Source organism: Phoxinus phoxinus (genome assembly GCF_949152265.1).
Source record: "Phoxinus phoxinus genome assembly, chromosome: 4".
Lineage (NCBI taxonomy): Eukaryota > Metazoa > Chordata > Actinopteri > Cypriniformes > Leuciscidae > Phoxinus > Phoxinus phoxinus.
In genome coordinates, this window is record NC_136879.1 from 15,397,243 (window position 1) to 15,419,929 (window position 22,687).

Consider the following 22,687-nt stretch of genomic DNA (forward strand, 5'->3'; position numbering starts at 1 on the left):
GGTCGGGTCGAATCTATTACTTCGGGTCCCGGGTCTGTTTAACATTGTGTGTAATACCCGTGCGAGTCATCAAATCTCAAAAATGCGTCTTGTCACACTCATATTTAATATATTTTAAATCAGTAACATAATCTGAGGTGAACTGTCACATGAATGTTTACTTTGACACTCAAAATAAATTGCGTTAAAAAGCATATTTTAGGTTGATCCATCCAGCTAGCGCGCATTTGCAGTCAAGCGCGTGTCATGTTTCTATGGCAACCAGTTACCAGAAGCAGAGCTTCAGTGAGGGACAGCCAAACCACGCTTTAGATTTTACAATGTCAATTAATCGTTTTGTTCAATCTTAAAGTTTTAGTGGTCAGATTCAGACTCGATGATGCAGAGCAGAGAGCACGGAGATGATAAATAACGTCAGCGCAGCGGCCATGGCACTGAACGAGCAATCGTTATTATAGTTCAAAAAGGCAAACAGCCAAAAGTTATTGTGCGAGTTAGCAGCTAACTCGTTTAATTTGTCATCCGTCACCGTGAGTCCGTGACATCATGTGGACTTTTGAAGCTGAAATAACAAGGATTAAGCTTGGACTTGGTGGAATAACGAGAGGAATAACATGGATAACTTTCTTGTCGGAGCCGAAGGATTGTAATGCATTACAGCCAGTCAGGTAACGTAACGTTACAAGGAAAGGATGGAGAGACTACTAACTTTACGCTGCTACGGCTCCTTAAATTAGGTAAGACAAAAAGTTGTAATTTTTCGCAACAGGTTTATTGACTTGTAATAGCAGTTTAAGGTGGAAAATGTGACAATCGGGTCCAGTCGGGTCTGTGTCTTCCCGGCAGTTTCGGGTCCAGTTTACAAAAAATGTATCGGGTCTGCACGGGTCCGGGTCCAGCTTTTGAAATAATAGTCGGGTCCGGGTCGGTTCGGTGTAGCAAATTACGGGTCCCTTCCGGTTCGGGTAAGAATTTTTGGACCCGTGAAGACCTCTAGCGCAGATACTATGAGTAACCATGGCAACAGCGCCAGACAAAAAGAGGAATTACTGTTAAGTGTTGGGTGTAATTAATTACCAAGTAATCTAAATATTGTAATTTAATTAAAGGGATTACTCTTAATTCTACTGTCATTTAAAATAAAATCTGATGTAATTACATTAAATAGGCTACTGCATAGACTATAGAACAATTCTGTGTAAAAGAATAGTGGATTTAACATACATTTTTAAAAGGTATATTTTAAATGTAACCTTCTCCCTCTACACACTTTGGTCAATTCAAGAATAATTCATGCAATTGAATTGTGTTCATTTGAAAGCATTACAAGTGCAATTTCTTGTCTCTCCTTGTGTTTTTCAAGTGGTTGAGGTTGATATGGGATTTAGTAATTAATAATAAGTAGATCAATACTTTCTAAAGATAGTAATTATTACATTAATCTAATTACACTGTTGAAGATGTTATTTGCAGCTAGTTCTATTTTAATGACTATTTTAGAGTAACTGTTATAATATCAGAGGTGAAACTGGAAGAACAGTTATTCAACCTAATTTTAATTAGACTGTGTTAGTCCTGCAGGCATTAAAAGAATGTGGCAGCAGCTGAAAATAAAAAATATAAAAACATAATTCAATCAGGTAAGGCTTGAGCATATCATGGGTGCAGGCTACCTGACTTTACAAACATTTGACATATTAAATAACTAAATAGCATCCAGTGTCTAGCAGTGCAGCAGCATTTTTGGCTGAGGGAATTCCTTCATCTGAGTCAGTCACTCCCGAAGATCCAAGGGCCTTCATAAAATGTAAGAGGTCTACATATGTGTTATTTTTTATATAGGGCATTTTAAATATTTCCATTTATTTGACTTTGGGTTGGGGTTTTCATTGGTCCCAAAAGATTCTGATGGTAATATCTGTCTGTCTGGAGCCTCTTGTCCCAACAGAACCCCAGGCAGTTGTAAGTAGCCGACTCAATACACCAGAAATTATGACAATTAGTAGGCCTATTATAAAGTGTACTCGACCAAATGCTCATCTTCACCGGACGATGGGGATGAAACAGTTTCTGCTGCCATAGAGAGGCCTACAGAGGTAATGTTAATATTATGTATCTACAGATCAGACAATCTACACATTCACATTTGTATGTGGAGTATAGAATCTAAGTTTATATCTAAGTATAAACAGACATTCTTATATTTCCCCCCAGTGTGTGGAAGAACAGCAGGAGGATGGTCCATCAACTTCTGGTGCACAGATGAACACACTGCAGTGATTTTCAGTAAATGCCACTGTTTAATTCTCTAGAATTTGTTCAGAACTACATGATGTAATCTACTGTATTTTCAGTTGCCAGTTAAGGAGTTATATAGACTTCATCTTATTAATAAATAAATAAAAACAGCGGTAAAAACAGCAATAAATAAATGTACAGAAAGAATGAATTAAGTGTTTAAACACCGCTTCCTCTTTAAAAAAGGGGAGGAGGCCGCAAGAAACTCTGGGTTTACCGAAGAAAACCTGCTCCCGACCAGGTTAGGTTCACAGAGTAAGTTACCATGGTAACTGACTCTGAGTATAAGTTACCTCTCTTTCAGAAACGGGCTTGACTTAATCTGCTTTCTCGGGTTTGATTTACCTCCCATTCTGAAACGGAAAACCCAGAGTTTCCCTCATTTCAGGGTTAACATACTCAGAGTTTTCACTTAACCTCCTTTCTGAAACAGGCCCCAGGTCAATATCTTCGGAGTCTGTCTGTGCCTGTTCCATGCCCGACGCTTACGACAGTGCAAGTATTCCACAGCGACACTAGGGGTCGCTGTTTGACAAAAACGGAAAGCTGCATAGAATGCCTTTAAGCTCTATTGTCACGGTAACCCCGCCCCCAGCGGTTCTTACTTCTAGCCCAGCAATGTTTTGGTGCTACTTAAGAACCACTTTTACTGGTTCGGAGCTGGTGCTTTGGTGGTCGAAAAACAAAGAACCGATTTGAAACTAGGCTCTGGCTCTGGCTCCGAACCAGCACCAGCTCTGCCTTGGTGGAAAAGGGGTAATATATATGACTGTTACGAGGCCCGGGCGCCTTCTCGTGGCGACCGCTGAGTAGGGTGGGTTCCCTATTGTATGGATGTTTTATCCATTAATGGTTCCCACCCGAGCTAAGATCCGGGCCTATAGTGAACTAGAGAGTAGGATTCTGATCTATGGAGATGTGCAGACTCTATGTGGGAGGAGGGGATGAGGAAGAAAGATCTGCTCGCTCTCATCCATGAAACCTTTCAACATCAGTCCACTGAAGCTCTAAAGAAGAGACTTCAAGTTATCAAGTGGGACCCACAAAAAGTGAACATCGAGTCAAGTCAGACCCTCCCAATCGAAACCGATACATCAATAAACTTATTACCATTGCCCGAGCACTAAATCCGAGGGTTTCACTAAATCTTGCCATTCCCAACATAATAAACAGCATTATCCCATTTACCTGGTAATCAGCAAATCACAGCAACAAAGGGACCGTCTCATCTCATGTTTCTTTTCCCCCTTGTATTTCAGTTATATTTACATATAACACTTTAGGATCTCAGAAGCTCAATGGCGGCAGAAGAAGCTGTTAGTGGACGTAGTTACAGAAATCTATAGAAAATGTCATTTTAAAATATTGTTCCTCTGTAATAGCTATTAGCAATCATTTGAGATTACTAGGCCCAAAAGATTGCCAGATTTTAAAGGTGCTACCATTCAGAAATATTTACAAAAATGTTGATATTTCCCATGTTCATTGAAAGGCATAAACACAACACATTACAAATACAACAATTTATTTGTAGAGAGGTATACATAAGGAATGTCAAGGTTGCACAGCAAATTAATATTTTACTTGAAACAATAATGCAGACAGAAAAATCATCTCTACTTTCGGTTCTTCCTTTGGTTTTCCAAAAATATCACAAAATATCTATTTTTTTTCCACCTCAAAAATTAGGTACACTCTATTTGACCCTCTGAAATAATCAACAAAAATATTTATTATTCTTTCAAAACACTAATATACTTTACATTTAATGAACTTTGATTGGGATCTGAATAGAATAATTATTACTATGTCTTCAATTAGACAACAGTACACTGAGGATATTTGTAATATACACTCAGTATAACAATACAATATCACCGTCTCAATTAATATTGACTTTGTGCCATTTAATAACCTTGCTAAATAAAAATAATAATAAAAAGTATGGCATAAATGGCTGTACGACTGCAGTCATAGAACAATCAAAATAAATAAAGAGTGTGGCGTTTAGAATAAATAATAACCTAAAAACCACAAATAACTGCCCAAATAATTAATTTCTTAAGTGATAGAGAACTGTTAGGAAACAAAACTGTCAAACAGTAATGTGACCAAAATGTATTTTCCAAACCGTTTTATAAGTTCTTGGTTTAGTAACCAAGCTAAAGAGTGAATAATTATAATCCTCTTTATCTATCAGTAGAGTTTAATGCCGTGTTTGTCTTGCAAGGCAATAGCACTTATATAACTTACTGCAACTTGCACATTGTGTATATAACCCACAAAAGACAAATATGCCCATGATACTATGTACAGCAGAAACCAGAAGTTTCAAAAACTAAACAGATTCTTCTATTAATTACCTTTACTCTGTGCGTATCCAGCATGACAAAGCCACCAGAAGTTCAGGGGAGCAACAAGATGCTGTCCTGCTTGCTTCTTGATTATCAACGCATAAACACTACATAAAGGGTGTGAACGTCAACACACATGTGAGCATCAACACATATATATATATATTTATATAATATGGACAGGTTTATGAGAGCACAACAAATACACATGCTCACAGAGCTATAAAAGGTAGCAGCAGCAACTCTCAGCAAAACCTCAGAGAACAATGAGCAGATCATGGGTTAAAATAATATATGTAATATAATGTGGAGTGATATTCATGAAATCTGGACACAAGCAAACACCAAATCAAAGCAGATGGGATAATACAAAACAAGAAATGGTAATAATGTGGCATTCAACGATCAAGTTAAGACAGTTTCTTGAAACATGTTACAGAAATAAAATCAAACCCTCGTAAATTTTCTTCTCGGACCAAGACACTTTCAATTGAGATAAAAAAAAAAGAAACCGATCATGACAATATTTTTTGTCATATATAGACCACTGAAATGATTAGACAGTCATATTTACTTTTATGTTTGAGAGCCATGAGGTGATAATGCTTCAAATAATTTCACAGTGATAAGACGACATTCACAGGACGGTACACTGACAGGCCTTTTGGGACTGGTTTACATGAGATGCCCATGAGGACAACAATCTTACCACGACTTCAATAAAGCTATACTGATCTGCGAAGCAGGTTGTTCTTGTCAGGCTCAAGAAACTCTTCAACTAGAGCAGTGGTCACTTTTCTTAACTCCTCCTCCAGACAGGAAATATCACTGCAATACAATTGAAAAAAAAAAAACATATACATAGATCAAATTCATAAAATTGCATTTCCTCTTTTCTCAGGTAAAGTCTGTAAGAATATACAGCGCCCTCAAAAAGTATAAGGACATTTAAGCCACGCATAAATGTATGAATGGCATTGTATTAGATATCACAAGCAAATGACGCTTGACTTTCTCAGAACCATCTTTAATCATATGAGCCATTTGTGCAATGACATTTAATGAACTGGACTAAGTAGTGGATACATGTCAGATACTCAAGAACTATAAATATGTTCCAAATACATTGTCTTTAATCGGAATCCTTTTTCCTACGGGTTTAAAACGACATGAGAGTGAGTAAATAATGACAGGATTAAAATCTTTAGGTGAACTAACCCTTTAAATAGACAGTCTAATGCTGCGTTCACACCAAACACGAATAGAGAATAACTGGACATTGAAATCACTCGCGCCAGACGCTCTATTCACATTTGGTGTGAACGCAGCATTATGACTAACATTTTAATGTATCATATGGACTATCGAAATTAAGTTACCACATTTTTTTGTTTGAAATAAATGCCACTTGATTTGGCATTGTCTCTAACAAAGACATTCATACATTTAATTCACAATAAAAACAAAACCAGCTATCCAGTAAAGTAGTCTAGTACCAACAATACCATCCATTTGAAAAATAGAAGACACAAACCGTTCTCCTGGTGGTGCACAGAATTCGGTGTAATACTTGATCTTTGGCTCAGTCCCGCTGGTCCTAAGTGTGGCAACAATGCCATTCTGAAATGTGAATGTAACCATTTGGCTATTTTTTGTTAATGGAAGGACCTAAAAGGAAATATTAAAAGAAAAATTATTCCAATGAAACTGTTTGTCATTGACCTAAAATCAAGAAATATACAGGAGATCTGCTATGACATACACATTTTTTGTCAGGCTGACTGCTGTCATAACCAGTGGTCACATCTCTGATGTGTGTGATGCAGTAATCACCACATAATTCTGGGTATACACCCGGGCCTCCGAAGTTGCGCAGACGGCTAAATATTCTGTGAATGGTGGGTGGGTCATTGCAGAGGACATAGGATGTTCTGGAAATGTGATAGCCATATCTGGGGTACAACAGTGAAGAGAACAATCAGACTATTATGATCTATGTGAAAGCAATGGTACAGAATCACACTAAAATATTTCATAGTTCTTCATAAAGAAAACCAAAGAAGAGTAACAGAATAGATGCTCACATTTCATAGATGTTGCATAGTTGTTGGTTCAAGGAAAGGTTTTTGGTGTGCAGATAAGCAGCCATCTCAGCCACAACCGCTGATGTACTGACTCCATCCTTATCAAGAACCATGTTCCCACACAAAAACCCTGGCATCAAAATAAAGGATGAGACATAACATTATGTTCCCATATAGTATTGTTTTGAAGCACATTGACTTGGTATGGAAAAAATACAAGCCCTGTTCAATTTCAAGGAACTTACAATGGTGTTCACAACCCATTGTAGGACATTTCAAAGTGACAGAGGAAGCTTAAAAAAGATCAGACTTTATCCTTTGGGAATCGATTAGATTATGAAAAGTGTGTTATACAGGAGAAATTTGAATTTTTCAATTGTTTTGTCCAAACAAAGTCAATGAGCTTCAAAAATACCCTAGACCCCACTGACTTTAATTGTATGAATAATAAATAAAAAATCCTCAAATAATCTTCTTTTAGGACTTTTCACACTTGAAATAGTTAACCCTAGGTTATTTGAAACCCTGTGTAAACAGAATCAGTCTCCCCCAAACGCTGAAACTACCGTTTATACAATGCAAGTTTCCATGACTGTCCAAAGCATGTGAATATGGAGCATGTGATTGGCTGCCTGTTGCAAAGCATCAAGTCTTAACATTTGGTTTGACACCGTGTGAAAAGCCCTTTTATGCTTGGAATGACTTGGATGAACAATCCCACTAATTTAAAGAATAAACAAACATGCTGGCGACAGCATTGCTTGAACTTCATGTGCATCTGCATTGAAACGCTTACCGATGGATTCTTCAAAGGAAAAAATGACCTCCTTTCCTGCTTTTGTTAATTCATGGATTCTATTTCCAATCCATTTGAAGCCAGGCAATGTTTCCTAGGATGAAGGAGAGCAAAGTAAAAATACCAAAGTTAGTAACTATTAAGCAGTGTCCTTGTACTTTGTTTAGCAAATCAATTCATTCAGATCAGGGGTTTTCAAATCTGAGGGGAAGTGCTGCACAAGGAAGTGCTAGAGGGTACGTGGACATTTTTAGAGAAAAACTGAATTTTTAAATAACAATTTTATTGGGTCTTTATACAGGTGAAACTCAAAAAATTAGAATAGTGAACCGATCATCTCTACTATAGTAAAAAAAACACGAACACTGTTGAAAGATACAGTAGGCTACAAATGACCTGTTCGCGCCACAAATTGTTCTCCGTCCTTAGCGACCGAGTCATTGAATGTGAAACAGCCGGCTGCTGTCGTCAGCGAGCAGCACTCTTCAGACAACGAGGGCGCGCGCGCCGCGCTGATACCTCCGTTTCAGTTTCTCGAACCCGCGCAGTGCGGCGGTCAGAACACGGAGACCATTCTGCCCCTAGCTATGCGTGCGAAAGCATGGGGAGCGATGCCGGGCGTGTCAGAATGGGTGCTGAACGTTGTAAAACAGGGCTATGCGCTGCAGTTCGCTCGCCGTCCCCCGCGCTTTCGAGCCCGGACCGTGACGAGCGGTCATTTTCTTATCTGATTTGATTTGTGCTTCAGAGCGCGGTGGTTGTAGGGGTCTCTTGCCAAAGGCTTCAGCCATCCTTCCGCTCTCTTCCCTGAATTGAAATGAAGTAGTGGGCTGTACTTTCCACACGATAGACATCAGGTTCAAATACGCCCACAAGCCGTGCGAGTTATTCGTGTATTGCAGGTTGGCTGGTGGTTATGTTGCCCGCATACCGCCTCCCATGGCCGAAACTGGTATTACGACACCTGTCGGGCCGTGGCTAGTAATGCTAATGCTAATTAAGGTTGATATCTCTGCAGCACTATAACTTGACATTTTTTTAATGACATCATTGCCCTTATTTCTTCTCATTCTTTTGATGCGTGTAGCTCATTTTTTGGATATTTTTACCTCAATTTTTACACATGGCACCTTTAAAGGGTGAAACTAATATATTAGACTCATTACATGCACAGTGAGACCTTTATTTGTTATAATTTTGATGATTATGGAAGACTTACAACTTCTAAAAACCCCAAATTCTAAATCTCAGAAAATTTGAATATTACATGAAATCAATAAAAAAAAGGATTTTAAGTAAAGAAATGTCAGTCCTCTGGAAAGTATAATCATGCATATGTACTCAGTACTTGGTTTGGGCCCTTTTTGCATGAATTACTGCCTCAATGCGGCGAAATAAATGAACTTTTGCACGATATTAAACAATTTTGAGTTTCACATGAACAAAATTATAGCTGCCTTTTAAATTTAAGGATGCGGTCCTTATATGAACATCCAAACCCCCATTTAGATCATAATCTCGATTCCGGAATAATAAAGCACTCAAGATATTTTACGCCTTAGTATAGAAAAAACTTCAAATTGAGACTTGAACTAACCTCAAAATGAAAGCCTTCAATGCGTGCAAAGGCATTCAGTATTTTGGAAGAAACGGTGGTGGCCAGCATGTATACTCTCTCACTGTCTGCTGGGTCAGGGTGCGCTTCCTTCCAGTTAAACAACATCCACCAGCCGAGCAATGCAGCTAACTCGTTTCCCGTGAACACTTTCCAACTGCAACTGCCCATAAAAAACATCGAATACTAATTACTACTTAACTCAAGAGTTCAGAACAAGTACTGTCAAGTAGACCTGATACTTCTAGGTTTTACTGCTGATGGTTTTAATGATAAAGTACTTGTCATTCTGCTCCGCAACAGCCAAGCGATCAGCGTCGGGGTCTGTGGCCACGACGATGCGAGCCTCTTCTCTCTCGGCCAAACGAAGGGACAGCTCCTGAAACGGCCAGTGCAACACAACTCAATGGTTACAGTATGTCCGCATGTTAAATTAGCATTGTTTTCCCCTTCACTTCACTGTCTGGGGTCATGGTTTGGCTAACTGGCTACCAAGAACCCTTGGACTTTCAAAGACAAACTTAATTAATAAATCACTAATTAATAAGCCAATATGCTCATGGTTCCAAAGTATTTGTACAAAGTGTTTTTTTTATGGTTATGGTTCTTAAATACATTTTGTAGTTATTTAGAATTATGTAACTTAATATAAGTTATACAAGTCTAAATAAAAAAGAAATAAAATAAATGATTTTACCAAGACAGATTCTCCTTCCTCTGGGTTAGGACAACTGACAGTGGAAAATTCTGGATCTGGATCTTTCTGTTCTGGAACAGGGATCGGAGGTGGGAAGCCAAACTGCTGAAAAGCTCTCCGGACAAAGTTGTGACCAACACCATGGAAAGATGAATGCACAAACTTCAGGGGAGACTTTGTGTTAAGTTCTCTGCAAAAAAAAAAAAAAAAACATTTTTTAAGGAATTGATTTAAAGGGTAACTCCACCTACTGGCAAGATTTGAAAAATGCAGAAAAAAAAAGAAGAAAAAAAATGGGGGGACGAACCGAGGGCAAAAAAATTAATAAATGGTGTTATTGTTTACAATTACAGTCTTATACATTCACCACAACACCCAATAGGAAAATTCAACTGCAGTAGCCACCGTTCAACCTGAAGAGGGCAGCACTCAGACGTTTTTACACCATATATTGTAGAATTAAAACACATACCCAAATGTCAAAACATTTACTCGGATCAATGAACAGCACTAATAAAGCCCCAGTCTAACAGATCATTAACTAAAAAAAAAGTTGTTTCAGGATTTAGTTACCCTTAAAAAAAAAAAAAGTGGTCAAAATCATACAAATGTGTATGTTAAAACACATACTTGAAAAATACTTACTTATAAATAGTTCCTCTAACCAAAATAAATTATTTAGACTTGTAGATCATAGTGTTTCTGAAAGTCACCATGAAATAAAAATTGACCGTTCATATCTTTCATGAAATATTGCAGTATTTATTATAAGTGATTTAGCTGCACATTTTTTTAATTTTATTTTTTATTAATGTGTCCTTGTAATGTTTAATAAAAATAACTTCCCCTCCCTCTTGCAGCTCATCTCTTCTCTGATGATGCGTTTACTGGCTTGAGGGCGGAGCAACCCGTCACTCACATGAGATCCACCAATAGCAGACCACAACCATCCGAAGAATTCTTCATGGACAAAATCCTACATCAATTCATCTGCCCTACAAGCCGTTTCACTCAGATATGCGTCACAGTAGTGAAGAAAACAGTATGCAACTTCAGTTTCATGCTGACTTTAAAGATAGTTTGTGCTAATCTTGCTAGTATTGCTATTTGGTTTAACTGGGTACCAAGTAAAATAAAAAATAATTACTGATATTATACATTTGTTTTGTCTTTGTCTTTTGTATTATTAACCAAACAAACATACTGACAAGAACAAACAAACATACAATGCAAGAGTGGATGTCTCTAACACAGCTGAAGTGAAGCAAAATAATGCTTTGTGAAACACGAAACGAAGATGATGAACGAACAAGGAAGAAAAAAAAAAAAAAAGTTCTTAGAGTGCAAGCAAGAGTTGGTTGTTAGTCGCCAGCAGCACACCAGCTCCAGACAAACAATGACACTCAAAACTGTCCTGGCTGTTACTATAGCTAACATTACAACAAAATCATATAATGCTTCTTCTGTAACAAAAATACCAATGTTACTCACGTATGGAACAGAAACAACCTTGGTGTCCATTTTCAGCCCTTCCCGTTTAAGTCTCTCCAGCACACGAAAGCATATATATATATATATATATATATATATATATATATATATATATATATATATATATATATATATTAATGAGGGTCCTAAAGGGTTTGTTGTTGTGCTCAGTCCGATCCACTATCAACAGCTTTTCTCAGAAATCGCTTACTGCACCTTTAATTTGTTTCCTTGAATTCTTCAGCAGTGTTTATTTATTAAAGACAATACTTAAAGTAACGTGTAGAGTTTAATTTAAAAGTATTAAATCCAATTTATTCATATTTAGCTTTGCAAATAAATAAGAAAATTAGCTACCGGTAATTCGTTTTTTTTTTTTTTTGTACTATAGTACATGGTGATCTCCAATTGTGATAAAATGGAATTGTGAAATGTTACTGTTATAGATATATCACCTAATAAAATGTTAATTTTGTGAAATTTACAAGTAAGCAATACAATATTGACTGTAGAAAAATTATTTGTCAGGGTGTGAAGAACCTTCAAACTGCACAAAATGTTCTTTCTAACGGAAAAAAGGTTTTCTAGAATATAAAGGTTCTTCACGCTCAATGTCACATTTATGGCACCGGCACTTCAAAAGAGTCCTGAGTTGTGCGGACTATTTTAAGTGCCTCTGTTATTGGATTTGTTTGTCTACATATGGACTAATGTGAAGGGACGGTGAGTTCCTAGCTACCCTTCACATTTCTGGCACCAAAACATGCTTCTAAGAACACTTCACTGAAGTTTTTTGGGGAAACCAAAAACGGTTTATCTATATAATTGCTACAAACAAACACTCTTCGGTTCTTCCTGGCACTTTGTTTTACAGTTTAAAAACACCAACAGTACACTCTAGTACAGGCGAGAGACTGCACCTGTGGAAGCAGACAGTGTTTAGCTCTTCCATGTACCAGCGGCAGACGTCCTCCAGCGGGTCACTCCTTAACAGGCTGCTCTCAACTAGGTCCGCATTCCAGGACTCGGCCCACGGTTCAGTGCTCTCCCCAATGCAATGCAAGATCTCCTTATCGTGTGGCGAGGAGATCTGTGCACCATTGTGCCAGTAAACCTACAGAAAACCCACAAGGTTGAATCACATCAATTGAACACCTTGTTCCTGTTCTTGAGTACAAGACATCCTTGAGTGCGCTCGTGTTGCTTTCTAAAGCCAGTGCTTTTAAACTTGTGTACAGTCCCTTGCAGCAATGATATGAATGCAACATGTATTTGTACTGTGAAACATTTCAGATTCAATCAAGATTCAAGATTTTAGGCAGTTGGACAGGTCTACTGTAATAGGGTTGGGTATTGTTTGAATTTGAGCGATTCCCAATTCGCAGTTGCGATTACAAGAAGAAAAAAAGTCAAACATTTAGATATCAAACCTATTTATTCTGTCTTTGCAAAACATTTAAATGCAGCTGAATACCATTAACAAAAATCAGCAGCCAAAAGGACACTTGCACAAACTTTTGCCTTCAACAAAAATACCACAGCAAAATCTAACTAACTAGACTAACTAATATAAAGTTCAAACATTATTAAAGAAAAGTAAACAGTCAGAAATAAAATAAGAACAAATAAATACAACTGAACAAATAAAAGAAACAGTTTTTTTAAAGTTTCTCTGGTAGGTCTAGTACATACATTGAAATCAAATGTCATCAAATGTAAAATAACACTGCATTGTCTTCACATTATAAATAAAATAGAGGGTAATCCTTATTCACAAAAGTTGTTTAGCCAAGAATGGAGCAATTTTCTCTTTGTCTTTTGATTAACATTAATGACTGCAGAAGGTACATTAGGATGCTTTCATAAGAGCGAATGCACGGATCCAATATACACACATGCATTTTCTTTCTTAACGGTTTACATTCACTTAAGACACAACCAGCTGTGTTTAAAATTAGATTGTCAATTTTGTAAAAGTTTGTCCATTCAAGCGCATGAAGACGTGAAAAGTCAATTCAGTATTTGCGTACTATATGAAAGCCAGCTTTCTGTGCACACACATAAAACAGCATGCGAATACCAAATTAAGTTATTTCACATGTTCTTGTGCTTGAAAAGTTTAAAAAATAACATGAAAATGCGCATTAAGAAATTGATAGGCAGAATCTAAATTTTTGTTATTGTTTTTCCGCCACACGTGAAGTGTGTACCAATAGTAAAATGCAATGTTAAGTCTCAGAAGAAGGACCAAAGGACTCCATATTTTGGTTTTATATTAATACAAAGAATTTTAACAAAAAGAGAAGGACGACAATATACACTTACTTTGCCATAACAGCATTACTTTTTGAACTTATAAGAACCACATTTACAAAGTCACAGCATTATATCTATAAAAGATCCAGCAGAAGAAAGTAAATTATCATTTTCATTTTGGGGTGGATTATATTATACCTTTAAGTTTGCTAGGCTTAAAAACGTGTATATTATCGAAAAACTAAAAAGGGGGCAAATAACAAGAATAGCAAGAGTGAGTGTTATAACTCCTCCAGCTCTTTTATTGCTGTTTTTAGTTTACACTTTCAAGACAAAACTGTGATGCAGCAGAATGATCTGAAATAACTGAAAACTGTAGGTTTATTCACAGCTGCTCACCTTGTACCCGTTGTCCTCTTTTCTGTTATGAGAAGCAGTGATCATGACTCCAGCTGCAGCCCCGTACTTCATCACAGCGTACGGCTGGAGGACAAAAAGATGGAAAGGCAAATCACAGGATTCAAGATAACCTTCACCTCTTTTCTTGATCATCATTGCTCCTAGGGGTTATTCCCCAGACAGACAAAATAACAACTCTGTAGTTATATAACTGTAACTAAAACAAAATCTATCAATGACATTTTCTTACCACAAATGGGGTAGGCACATATGTAGAGAACAAATAGACAGGGATATCTTTACAAAGCATAACAGCTGCAGTCAACCTGGCAAGCCTGCAGATAAACCAAAGGGTGGGAAATGTTATTTACACTCTTTTATCTGATGTAACAGAACAATTATTTATTACAGCAAATGCAGAGTAATGTATAGACATACACAAATATGATTCTAAAATATAGATGCAAGCAGCAATTAAGGGGCTAAGCACAAATCAAAGAGTAAGTTATCAGACTGCAACAATAAGTAATTGAAGACATTTTAGATCAATTTCAAGATCAAAATATATATTAAATATAATAAATACAATTATACAATCACTAGTAATTTGATTTAATTGCTTAACCAGCAGGTGGCGCTGTTACCAAATTGATGTGTGGTCAGTGTTAGGTGACAATGACACATTCAAAGTTTGGTGTCAATATGCCCAAGTGTTGCAGAGTCACAGCCACCATGCCATCAAATTAGTTGATGCGTTATTCGAGAATGGTTTCAGACTATGCCGGAAAAAGTTCAGTTTTTTTTTTTTCTAAACCGATTTCGGTAAAAATCAGACGAACTGTCCAGGTAAGAGGAGTTTGAAAAAAAAGTTTTTCTAAGAAATACAAAATGGCAGAAAGCAAGTTCAAACTAATAATTTGCATAATTGGTATTCATCATTGTTCACAGTATAACCCAAGGAATCTATGCCAGTTTCATTAAAATATGAAAAATTTAATCAAAAGCTATTAGCATTTTTTTTCCCATTATTATATCACTTGAAATTTTACGTAAAGTTTTGGAAAATTGATAATGAAACTTTAAGTGCTTTCAGACGTGCTGCAACAACGAATCGATAAAATTGATAAAAATCGATTATCAAAATAGTTGGCAACGAATTTCATTATCGATTCGTTGTGTCGCGCGACGCGGAGATTTTATATATTTAAAAAAAAAAAGAAAAAAAAAGTTGAGCGCAGAGCTAGGCGCCGGACTGGACAAAAGAGAAGCGAACTCCACGAGTGACACTGCGCTTGAGACACGTGTTTGCGCGCGACTGTGTCTGCACGCGCAAGAGAGACCGAGTGTGTCCGAGACCGCGCGATATAGAGTGTGTTTGCGCGCGAGTGTGTCTGCGCGCGAGAGAGACCGAGTGCATCTGAGAGCGCGCGATAGAGACCGAGTCTATTTGCGCGCAAGAGAGACCGAGTGTGTCCGAGCAGCACTGAATTTTTCATTCTTTACTCTAAGTCTAAATGACTCAGAGAAACTTCACTATATGCTCGGAAAGGATGAGCTGCAAAATACACACTATATGAGGTGGTCAATCCATTGTATTTTTTTGTGAGTGTGTGCGTCTGTGAGTGTGAGAATTTGTGCGTCTGTGAGTGTGTGCGTCTGTGAGTGTAGTGAGGAGAACAAGTTCTGACGTTTAAACAAATCCTGTTAAGTTTTCTGATTTGTATTTTTCTTTATTTGTAAAACATTATTTACTGTTCTGACAGCTCAGGTCCCTTAAACAAAAATATACATCTTTTTGTGCACTATTTAAAAAAAAAAGTCCTATATAAATGGCAGATGTAAAGCACATGTGTATGTTTTTTGTGTTAGTCAATTAAAAAGAAAATTATTACTTTAACAGCTCAGGGATGTTCAAGGAGCAACCTGTTTGTGCACTTTCTGAAGATTTTTTTGCACTGTGAATTTGCACTGTCAGTTCTGTTTTTGAATAAAGGGTTGGAAATTAATGTTTTTTTTCTTCGATTAATCGATTAATCGAAAAGATAATCGACAGATTAATCGATTATTTAAATAATCGTTAGTTGCAGCCCTAATTAGAGTGAAGGTGATTTTAAAGGGTTTGTTTAGCCCGAAATAATTTTCTTAATTACTCACACTCACTTTGTTTAAAACATGTCAATTTGTCTTTTCTGATTCACACGAAAGAAACAGCTTTCGAAATCACATAAGGTATGATATCATGACAGAATTTACATGTATTGCATGAACTGTTTAATATCAAAAGTAACCGAAAAGTAACCTGGTCTGTCCTGTCTGTCGGTGTGTTATTGTCGCCTCTGCGTGAGAACATGGTGTGTGTGAGAGCGGCGTAGCTTGTCGGACATAGCGACAGTAACTAAGGGGGGCGGGTCTTTGCGAACGGTCAATTGAAAACTGAGAACTAAATACAATTGAATTTGTCACCTACTATACTATATAGTTTTGGGATTACAGTACATGTGCCATCTAGGTCTGAATCTCCACTTGCATGTGCAACAAATGTTTGTGCAAATCAAAAGATAAAATACTAGTCTATGAAAATATTTAAGAAAGAACATGGGAGAAGGCTATTCTGTTGATGCAGCTATGAAATACGCCAGATTATAAACACTGTGAAGATGTAATTGCATGTAGACAGTTCATATAATGGAGTGGAGAATGTTACCGTTCACTGGTGCAGCCGCTGCTTGCTTGGGCACGAGTGTCATAACCAATCACCAGCCCTCTTGTTTTCAGGTCAGGGAAATATTTGGTTAAATAGTTGTGCATTCCCTACAACAATGAAGGAAAGACAGACTTATCATAGTTATAAAAACAGAATGGACCATGAAAAGTCAAATAAATAGGTTTCAAGTAGGGCTGTAAACTATTAATCGCGATTAATCGAATCCAAAAGTTTGTTTTTACATAATATATGTGTGTGTATTGTGTATAATTATTTTGTATATATAAATACACACATATGCATGTATATATTTAAGAAAAATGTGTTATTTATATATAAAATAGTTCTATTTTTAAATAAAATAAATCCTATAAAAATATATATGCCGTATATAAATGCAAATATTTCTCAAATACATACATGCATGTGTGTGTATTTATATACACAAAATAATTATACACAATACACACAAATATTATGTAAACACAAACTTTTATTTTGGATTCGATTAATCGCGATTAATCGTTTACAGCCCTAGTTTCAAGACCTTGTGTGTGTTAGCAGCTGCGATTACCTCACGCACACACACACTAAAATGACAGAAACTGTTCTGCGTTTTATGTTCAAACGGAGTCAGACAAAGATGGAGAGACTCAAGAAGAAGTGACAACATGTAGAAGCAACAGGACGTCTCTGAATGGTTAGTTGATGAATTTATGTTGCGGATGTGGAGTTAACTATCTTCAATTAGCATATTCTGTCATGGTAATCTATAAATCGCTCGTATAGGAACTGCTGTGAGATGCACACAGAGGGACTTTCTGTTGCATGTGAAAAGATGGATGCTAAAGTTTGAGCTGACTCACAAATGTGCTCGACTACAACAACTCTTCCTCTTTTCAACATGGACTGAGTGTTTCCGGGGGCGGGGCTTATGTACATTTTAGGGTTGCTGATGTCAGCAACATTACACACTAACTAAAGTTAGAAAAGTGAAATCATACTCAACCACCCATTTAAAAAATGGTCTTGCTCTTCCAAGGTTTATAATAGCAGTTTCTGTTTTGAAAAGTGCATCTATCCATCATAAGAGTTCTCCACACGAAGAACTCTTAATAAAGGCCTTCTGAAGTGATGTGTTTGTGTAAGAAAAACATTCATATTTAAAACTTTATAAAGTAAAATAACTATCTTCCAGACCAACAAACATACAGATTCCACTTATGTGTAAAGCGCAACTGTATACGAGTAATGTAATGTACTGCTGATATTTACGCTATGCCATGACGCTCTACGCTACTCCCGACGTCATAAGTTTCGCTTTAGGCGCACGTAGAGACTGTGTATGGTCGTTTGGCCGGAAGCTAGAATTTTACTTTGTAACATGTTGCATATAAATATTTTTCTTACACAAACAAATCACTTCAGAAGGCCTTTATGAACCCTCTGGAGCCATGTGGAGCACTTTTATGATGGATAGATGAACCGTTATGGACTTCAAAACAGAAAAGACCATTCACTGCCATTATAAAGCTTGGAAGAGCCGGGACATTTTTTAATATAACTCCCGATTGTATTCGTCTGAAAAAAGAATGTCTTGAGGGTGAGTAAATCATGGGCTAATTTTCATTTTTGGGTGAACTATCCCTTTAACTGTTGTATTAAAAACACACTCGCAGCAGTGTCAAAGGGGTCATGAATTTAGAAATCACATTTTCCATGAGGTCATTGTACTATAAAGCTATCCTGTAAGTTTCAGAACTCAAAACGTCCTTGTTAGTCCAAAAACAGTCCTGAAACCAGCAGGCAAAAAAGTACAGATTTGAAAAGAAAATGGGAATGTGCTTGTGTGTAAACTAAAGTATAATGTACAATAAGCCAGCAAATCATTATCGTAAAATAAACCCTGACAGGTACATAACATGTATTTTTTGTGTATGTATAGGATGACATTTGGAATCCCCCATTTTACTGCTAAAATGGTTACTCTTAGTATCACTTCTAACCACATCTCCTTATTATCATCATTATACCATACGTTTCTGCTTTCACTATATCAGGCCATTACTATGGAAAGCTTGTTTCCGCCACAGAATAAAAATTAAAAAAGGTAATTGTGACTTTTTATCTCACAATTCAAACTATTTTTCTCAGAATAGCAAGATAATATAAACTCGCAATTTTGAGAAGAATTGTGAGAGAAAAAGTCACAAAGTTTGTTGGATGAAGAATGCAAATAGTGTGTTTTTACTTCACTCTCGGTGTAAACAGGCCCTCACCACATTTAAGGTCAAAGACATGGCTTTGCTAATATCTTTTTCACGTGAGAAGGAATACCTGCTGAGATCTCATCTGCATGCTGTTGACCTGGACTTACCTGTGTAGACTGGATGACAGTTAGGTCATTGATGCGAGCAAACCCAGCTCCCATCGGGGCTCTCAAGCCTGCTGTCCCAAACGTCATCCTGGAGCACAGCCTCCTCCTCAGCTCCACCGCACGGCCCTCTCGCACCAGACACTCGATCTGTTCCCGAGTCTGAGGATTCTACAGGCACAGAAACTCATGTTGTCAGTTTAAATTTCATGCAAGTTTTTTGAAAGGGTTAGTTCACCCAAAAATGACAATTCTGTCATCATTTACTCACACTCATGTCAATCAAAAACCAGAAGACTTCGGTTAATCTTCTAAACACAAATTAGGACACTTTCAATGAAACCGGAGAGGTTTTTGACCAGGTAACCAACCAAACTTAGAAGATCCAAAAAGGTCATAAAGGCATCATAAAACGATATAAGCGGTTTAATCCAAGTCTTGTGAAGTTACAAACACTTAATATGATGAAGAGATGACATTTAGATTTTTATTTAGATCTAAACAATAATTGACACATAGCCTACATAGAGTGAATCACATACAGTAAACAAGGAAGCTCAAACGTTGTGTGTGTGTGTGTGTGTGTGTGTGTGTGTGTGTGTGTGTGTGTGTGTGTGTGTGTGAACCACTGAAGTTTGTTCTAGCATGTGAACGCACAAGCTTCTTTGTTTATGTGATGCACTATGTATGTATGTTTGTTTATATGTGAACGAAAGCATAAATTAAATACGTTCATCACATAAAGTGGTTGTGTCTCCGTCCTCACAAAACTTGGATTAAACCGTTCGATTTATTTGGATTCGTTTTACGACGTCTTTATAACCTTTTAGGAATTTTGATAACCTGGACAAATCGTCTCAGGATTCATTTAAAAAAAAAAAAAAAAAAAAAAAAAGTGTTATTTGGAAGGGATTTTTAAGGACAAACAGGATTCTGGTACACCGCAGGCCATATCAAATGTTAAACAATTGATCAGATCAAAAATCAATAATGTGCTCGCATATAAAAAGTGGGAAGCACCAGACACTCTTCCCAGCATTTGTTCGGATCAGTAATGATGAGTCAGCGCTAATGCATCTAATCAGATTTTATTTCAACAGTTTGTTTAAAAAATAAAATCTGTTGCTTGAAAGCTTATCTGTGGCCTAGACTGAACAGGCTTTCAAATAATCCAAACATGTAAGCTAGCTGAGCCACCCAAATATGTGAACACATGAATGTCTAAATAGCATTGGAAGTACACAATCAGTAAAAGTACCGCTTAAACATATCACGAAAGGATAAAGAAATGTGTTACTTTCCGTCTATTTTTGCTGAGCTAATGGCATTTTATTACAACTTCCAGCTAACAGCTGTGGTGTACTACTATACACACCAGTCATCCAGTGCAGGCCGAGTTTGACATTTGCAGGAAGAGGTCAGCCAGACATATGACTATTATATTTGCCTCAGCTAAAAAGAACAACAACAAAAAAAACTAAAAAAGAGCTGCAAACTGTACTTATATCAATACAAAACAAGGTGTAATTTCTGAGAATATCAACAAAAAAGCTTTTATAATAATGGATCACATTCTCTGAAGGCGCTCAATATTTAATGTGCAAGCTCCCTTTGGCATCAAATCTCTCTCTCTAAAGAATAACAGATTGACAGAGAGGCTGGTCACAATGACTATGACATCCAGTCATTCAGGACAGGTAACAGACATGCAGGATGACACTTACTCCATAGTACTTACTTCGATCAACTCATATAGGCTAATGTAATTATTATTTTTGGACAAGTGCCTTACAAAAAAAAGTATGTAAATTGACCACCAGAGTTTTTGGTAACATGTTTCTGGATATACTGTCATAGAAGCATTGTATTTCTGGAAGAATCTTAGAGAACCATGTAGAAATACCATGAAGCAACTATTTTACTGTTGGCCATCTGATTTCATCACTGAGTCATGGTACAGCCACAGTACTAGTTGTAACGGGGACATTACCATGCTTTTTGTAGACAAGTACCAGATAGTACCATCTGTGAGTTCTTGGGCAGTAAGTTACCATGGTACAGCGATAGATAGATACAAATACAATGTGCTTTTCATACCATGGTCCTTAAATTCACACGCCACATGATGTACATGGTACTCCAAGGTGATTCCAGGAATACTGGTACTACTATGGTACATTATTCATAGTGTTTCAAATTACCATGGTATTACATTCTGATCTACCACAGGCCAATATTTGAATGACTCAAGTTGGTACTGCAATGCAGTGAAATGCAACGTGATATTGAATGTTGCAGAGGCTTTATCTCTCAACTTTGCATTTTATGGTCATGACACAAAAATGAATAGCATTTATGAGCAGATGCCCTACTTAAAAATGCATGCACAGCCTCACAAAAACAAACAACGTCTGAACAATATGAAAACACTTTACAAAGCGCCTGCCAGTCGCAATGGTTGGCATTGGCAACCAGTCCTAATATCAGTGTGAGGTTTAAAACTAGTTGCCTTCTCACCTTATCCCAGGTCATCCATTGACTGATCGCTTTGTCCAGGACCGGGTCCCCAGTGCTACTGAGACACTGTGAGTTTGCGTTGAGGTCTCCGTTAGACCCCATTTTAGCGGTAGATCCCAGACCTCAGATTCGTGCGTTACCTCAAACCCAGCTGCTTCGTTCAAACCGGTGCGACTGAATGTTATTGCGCACAGCGTGCTCGGAAATTAAAGATTAACGGCGTGACGTCACCATTCAAATAGGTCACAGAACAGACCTTCAAGTCAACTCAAAACAAGACTGGTGTCCGTCACGTTAGCGTTCATGTCCACAGGGCGAAATGCGAATCACATTTGAATCCAAATGGTTTTAAAAGCTAGATTTGCTGATGACTACAACAAATAATTCAAGACTAAACTCACTGCAGCTGAATAGTTTACTTTAGAGCTAACAGCATTTCCTCAGTAAGGGCAGCTAGTGAGCCACATGCAGTTAGCATTGATGGCTTTAGCCGAAGTGCGTTTGTTGATAATCGGAGGACAGTTCCGTTATGAACGCACGTTACGTCACAAAATATTCTGTAAATGTTTCTCTGTGTCTATAAGAGTGTTGATGTGGCTTATATCACGTAAAACTTACTGCGGTGTCCATCAAACTTTTTAGCTAAGATGTAAGGTTAGAGACATGGGTGGGATGGGCTTGGAGGATGCTGGGAAATTGATTTCTTCCCCCCCAATGTTTTCAACATGGTATTGAGCCCCAGTGAATTTTTAACACTGCTTCTTGTGGTTGTTTATAATGTTATATTGTAATATTTAATATTTTAACGGGACATATTATTGATCTTTAAGATGACAAAAGTTTAAAAATATTAATTTTTAGATTATGTAGGCAGGTGACCATGCAGATTTCTGAAATGAATATGAGGACATGTCCTAGCTCAGGGGTCAAAATGTCATTAAAATCTCACTTTCTATAACGCTTCAGTTTTAACTAAAGTGTGAGGTAAAATGTAGCTAAATAATATTTAACAACTGTTACAATAGAAATGAGGACCAAGAGTGACTCAAATTACTTTTTTGTTCGTTTGTCAAATTTCACCATTTCAAATTTTCAAAAGATG

General features: G+C 37.2%; 1 protein-coding gene across 2 annotated transcripts; it reads right to left on the reverse strand.

Moving 5' to 3' along the window:
• Positions 1-3,802: 3,802 nt before the first annotated feature.
• Positions 3,803-22,279, reverse strand: pgm2l1 (phosphoglucomutase 2-like 1). Of its 2 annotated transcripts, none has more exons than XM_079609330.1 (14): positions 21,586-22,279; positions 19,072-19,239; positions 16,695-16,801; positions 14,241-14,325; positions 13,991-14,074; positions 12,256-12,449; positions 9,845-10,034; positions 9,429-9,526; positions 9,130-9,310; positions 7,533-7,626; positions 6,737-6,866; positions 6,415-6,604; positions 6,187-6,320; positions 3,803-5,480 (listed from the first exon to the last, which is right to left on the reverse strand). In XM_079609330.1, exons 1-14 carry the CDS (start codon positions 21,685-21,687, stop codon positions 5,378-5,380), a joined length of 1,860 nt encoding a protein of 619 aa, XP_079465456.1. In that variant the 5' UTR covers positions 21,688-22,279; the 3' UTR covers positions 3,803-5,377. The 2 variants fall into 2 exon arrangements, 1 of the variants encoding a protein (XP_079465456.1); XR_013797126.1 differs by having other exon boundaries at positions 5,343-5,480; positions 6,486-6,604.
• Between the last annotated feature and the right edge of the window lie 408 nt (positions 22,280-22,687).